At 36.4% G+C, this 5,629-nt stretch overlaps 1 protein-coding gene across 2 annotated transcripts in view; it reads left to right on the top strand.

The window, feature by feature from the left end:
• Nucleotides 1-5,406, top strand: part of LOC107597059 (insulin receptor substrate 1-B) — a 48,353-nt gene extending 42,947 nt beyond the window's left edge. For both annotated transcript variants that reach the window (XM_016287970.1, XM_016287969.1), the window contains exon 3: nt 4,290-5,406. In XM_016287970.1, the coding sequence (XP_016143456.1) occupies nt 4,290-4,297 (8 nt within the window). In that variant the 3' untranslated portion in view covers nt 4,298-5,406. The remainder of the gene's footprint in view (nt 1-4,289) is intronic.
• The last annotated feature ends 223 nt before the right edge of the window (nt 5,407-5,629 follow it).

The raw sequence follows: 5,629 nt of genomic DNA, 5'->3' as shown, positions 1-5,629 counted from the left end.
GTGGGGTTGTGTGTGTGGGGGGGGGGGACAAATTCAGTCCAAAACTGAAGCTCTGAAAAGGCTCAGTCAGCATTGCTCAATAAATGTACCGCTTACTCTTGGGTCCTTTTAATACCCAGAGCAAAACTCTTCCTAACTGTGAGCACATATTCTCTCTCTCTCTCACTCACACACACACACACACACACATGTCAATGTTTTAAGACCCCATTGAATGGCACACACACATACATACTCCTGGATAAACATATCATCGTGTCGCGCCTAAATCTGATGTGATGCTGGTCAGTGATTGACAACCTCAGGGGATGAAAAGGCAACGTCACTCACATACTTCTTTCGCAGAGGAAAGATCAGCATGTCACATACAGGCACTCAGAGACACACATAGCTGTCCATACATGCTTTCATACACAGGAGGCATTGCATACTATATGCCAGAATACTATTTAAGGCCTCTCATCAGCTTTTCTTATCTTTGTCACTTAAAAAGCATAAACGCATGCCAACATACACAGTAAAATAATTGTAATTTTAAAAGAAAAAAGAATGCTTTCTTATCTAATATGGTGGGGTTTTTTTCAGTTTTCATTTGTATCTAATATATAAGAAATTTGTAAAAGAGTTTTATCGTTTTTGAAAGTGGTCTCATGCTCAATAAGCATCATTTATATGATTAACAATAAAGTAAAAACAGTAATATTCTGAAATACTACTGCAAATTAAAATAACTGTTTTCTGGTTTAATTTATTTTAAGACATTTTTTATTCATGTGATGGCAAAGCTGAATTGACCTTGTTTGTTTGTTTGTTTTTAGGCAGCTTTCAGTTGTTTTTCTCCTCTGAGCTGTATAAGAACTGTTGGCTTTTCATAACCTTGCCATTTAAGTGCACAAAATGATTGCCAACAGCCTGAGATGCTTAGCTAGTCTCTCAACCCGGTCAGGCTGGTCCGTTCTGTTCTGAGGGGTTTTGAGCACTTGTCAACTGAGAAAGCTGGGAGAGCATCTAGGTCAGTGGAAGACCAGCTCAGGCAGGCTTTTAGACCAGCAAGACCTGTAAAAATCAACAAAAACCAGCAAACCATCTTAGGCAGGGTTTTTTTTTTTCATCAATATGATTGGAACTTTTTGTTATGAACATTAATATCCCTGTGCAGTACATCGTGTCTCTCTTCTGCTTGTTCTTTTGCAATGTTTGATATTGCTTAACATTTCTAATTCTGTTTCAGAGTTTAGTTGCTCAATTCTGTCTTTGTCTGTTTTCTGGTTTAATTTATTTTAAGACATTTTTTATTCATGTGATGGCAAAGCTGAATTTTCAGCATCATTACTCCGTTCTGCAGTGTCATGTGATCCTTCAGAAATCATTTAATATGCTAATTTTCTGCTCAAGAAGCATTTCTTATTATTGTCAATGTTGAAAACAGTTGTGCTGCTTTTTTTCTTTTAAACTGATTCATTCTTTTTTTAAATAAGGCTCTTTGATAAATAGGAAGTTCAAAAGAACAGCATTTATTTTGAATATAAATCTTAATTTACAAATGTCTTTGCTGTCACTTTTGATCAATTGAATGCATTCTTTCTGAAGTATTAATTTTGAAAGAAATACTGCAAACTTAATACCTTATTTAAGTTTAACATCGTTGTACTCAAGTTAATTTAATAAAAAAAAATGTTTCTAGTAGATTCTAGCAGTTCAGCTTGGTTGATGTATGAACATTAAATCAGTTAATAAAACTCTAAAATGTACAGACATCATTCACACAGTCCGCAGACGCTCTCCCCATGCCGAACTGTACTCACACTCACACTAATGTATGGTGACCCAGACAGACAGATAAAACAAAGCATGTCACAGAGCAGACAGTGAGAGAGGGGGAAGAGAGGGAGAGAGATGTCCCAGAGGCGTTGTTAAATTGATCAGTGTACGGATGGCAGGATACGTGATGAAATGAGACCACAGATCCATCCATCTCTCTCATCTCATTATGGCTCTTAGTGCAGGAAATGGCTTTCTACCTGCAGCACTGCAGCTGTCATGTCCAAACTAGTGCTGTAGCATTAAGTAGTTTTTAACAGTATGCACACTTTTCTACTCCATCGGTTATTGAAGCGCCACCATTGATTATAAACTGAGAAATGTATAAAGGTGCAAATAAAGTTATACCATATATAAGTTATTTAATTGTACTACACAGCAAGTAGTATAATGAAATCTTAAAGTTCTGAAAAAGGCTAGCATGACCTGTCACCAGCATAATTTGTGTTTTAGGTGCTGCATTGCCAAATGTTGGTGTATTGATTCTCATCTGATTTCTGCCTTCTCCTCTCTCTCTTTCTGATTGAGTCTCTTTGTGTTCTTGGAACAACTTGTTCTAGAGGGACTAAATATATCTGTGCTCAGTGAGGAGCAGAGGTGGCGGGGGCAACCTTTTACAATTAGAGCCAAGACTAGAAAATTGAGAGCAACAAGGAAAAGGAACATTGGTACATTTTCAGGTCATCAATAATAATTTTGTTTACTTCCCCTTTGTCAAAACATGTCATTTTTTAGTACATCAATAACTTAATATAGAAAAAAAAAATCATTTTTTTTAAATCGCATACTGTTGATATTTGATTTAGCTGATATTTCACCTGTTGGTTTATTCCGTCATGGACATGTTTTTTTTTTTTGGGCAACAATTAACACAAGGGTTTGAGTTTAGAAGACGGTACAGTCCATACACATACAAAACCTCCTCCATTAGTCTACATTAGAAGATAATAGTTTTATATAAAATTGGGGTGGTAAATTTGTGGATGTTAAATATTAAATGTTGTATAATGTCTCTACTAGTGATAGACCATTATATCAGCCAAGCGGATTCATTTATTTGGTAATTTTGAGATTATTAGCATCTGCCAATAACTATTTAGAGGCCAATTAACAGATCATAAATCTACTGGCATCATCAGTAGGTGCTACATGTCTTCTGTTTTTCTTATTTTTTGTGAATTAGGAATAAATACCATGTAAACAAAATGTTGATTTAATCTAATAATTCAGTGTATGTCTCATTTGTCATCAATCAATTAATCAACATTTGTTTTGTGTCTGGTTATATGTCTGATTGGTTCAGGACTGCCCAATAAATATACACTGGAATAATCATACATGTTACAGTACACTAATTATAAGTTATGATTATTCCAGTGTATATTTATTTATATGCTGGTGCTTTTATGTAAAGCATTATATGTACCGCTAGTGCATTAAAGGTATACATTTGATCATTTTGTGTGTTCCCTTAGAAACAAAACCAAAAGCTATCAGACCCATTTAAGCTGTACATTTTGACTTTTTTTTTTTAAATGTTCAGTGTTCCCTCTAAATGAGTTGCTGTCTCTGCTGTGTGTTTGTCTAAATGACTCTGACTCTTTACAAATAGCACAATAATGGATGGAAATGAAAGGATACTAGGCAGAGGGAGAGACAAGCTCATCTTTGCTTTTATGAATAAAGGCCATCAATTTGTTATTCTGCAGTGATTGTTTTTTATGCTGGAGGCCACGTTTGTGGACCAAGCAGTGACGCACACTGGATTGATTAAGTTAATTGAACATGCATATTCTGTCTTATGCATGCATGCAGGTGTTAACCCTGCATGTGACTTAAGTGTGACCTTGTTCTCCTCTCGTAAACGCATTTACATTTCCACGGCAATATGGACTTATTATACATCATCATGACATTAAGGTAATTTAACCCTGTACAGCTCTGCCATGTGCCATGATGCATATGCAAATAGTTCTTCTGATAAGAACAGCTGCAATAGAACATAGCTATTGATTTTTGAGTTTCAGTTCACCTTATTCTTAGATTGCAGGTATATTCATGGCAGACATCAAAATGTAACAGCCTTAATGCATTTTAAATTTGTATTAGAAAAAAATTTTTTTTAGGATTATTCTTAAAACCAAATCTCCCCTGATCAGGTTTATTATCGTTAACAAACTAAAACCATTTTCATTACTTGAAGTTATATAAACATTAACGGATAGAAATTAAATCAAATATAAGCGGAAACCTAAAAACACAAACTTGTGCAAAAACACAACAACAACATTATCAAAACTTTAACTAAAATTACACACACACACACACACATATACATACATATATATATATATATATATATATAATCCAAAATGTTACCAATAACTATAATAGTATACCAGTAACACTAAGTTAACACTACCACTCACTTGTATTAGAATATTCAACATCTAATTTGTCTTTTTCAGAATGTTGATGCCGCAGCAATATGGAATTCTGGGAAACAGAACGCCGGCGCTCTCCCGTGCGCCTGAATGCGGAGCAGAAACACAGAGTAAGGTGTATGCACAAAGCCCAACAATCTTCGCAAGCACTTTCCAAAGACATCTGCAGTGACTGGCTGCTGCAGCCAACGGGAACATGTGCCAAACGAGAAGAGCAACAACTGCCTGTGCTCTCCGGACTCTCAACAGACAATCACAATAACCAATCAGAGAGGAGAATGAAGACAGTGGAGCCAATGACAATGACCTTTGACCTTCAACAGAAGCTTGAACCGTTTGTGTCCAGTATTCACAAAAAGGATCGAATGATTCACAATTGTTGAACATATTATGAGTACACAAAAAGTGCCTCTTGTTTTTGATTGTCGCTTTCTGAATATAGACTTTCAATTGTTCAGGCACTGATTGACGTGCTTGTTCTTTAATTTGATGTAAAAACAGACTGGAAAAGAGAGTCTTTGAAAGCGTTGCGGCAAGATGTCAACAACGCTGATGGTACTGCTTCTGGAGAAAATGATGAAGATGAAGTAATTATGACTCTCGCATGGTGTTCAGCTAACCTAGCATCACACATGTGTTGACTGACGAGTTCATCGTCCTCCCTGTTCTTTTCTCCACCCCTTCGCCCCATGCGTGACATGTTCTAGCCATGCATTAGTACTTAAGTGCCTGTCTCTTTTCTGTCTCTCTTCCTTCTGCTCTCTTCGCGGTAGTGTCCTGAAAGGAACCAGTAACAGACGTTTGGCTCAGTGACACTAAGCATCTATTTTTAGTCTATGGGTGGGGTGCTTCTGTGATGGTGTCCTGCGGTAGCTTACCTCCACTGGCACGCAAGCATGCTAGCTGACCCAATCCACACTGGACTATACCAATGGTAGTCCAGAATGGGGGAGTGTAAAGGAAATAATTTGGGAATGAACCCCCACACACTGTATCACGGTGACACCCACTGCTGGCCAACAGTAGTAAAATAAAAACAGGAGTGTTAAAAACATGATTCTCTCATGTATTTTTTAGTTTTTTACTTCATTATAATGAGTATGTCTTTTAAAAATTCTTCTGAATTAATTTAAAGGGATAGTTGACCCAAAATTGAAATAATTGTCATTATTTATTCACGTTCATGTTCTTCCAAACCTGTATGACTTACTTTCTTCTGCACAAAAGATGATATTGTGAAGAATATTGGTTACCAGTTGCCGGTAGCCACTGACTTCCATAGTATAGAAAAGATACTATGGAAGTCAATAGCAACCGGCAACTGTTTGGTTTCCCACATTCTTCAAAATATCATCTTTTGCATT

This window comes from Sinocyclocheilus grahami, unplaced genomic scaffold (genome assembly GCF_001515645.1).
Source record: "Sinocyclocheilus grahami isolate Dianchi unplaced genomic scaffold, SAMN03320097.WGS_v1.1 scaffold227.1, whole genome shotgun sequence".
Taxonomy (NCBI): Eukaryota; Metazoa; Chordata; class Actinopteri; order Cypriniformes; family Cyprinidae; genus Sinocyclocheilus; species Sinocyclocheilus grahami.
The sequence above is the reverse complement of the archived record's forward strand: the minus strand, read 5'-3'. Positions and strand labels throughout refer to the sequence as shown.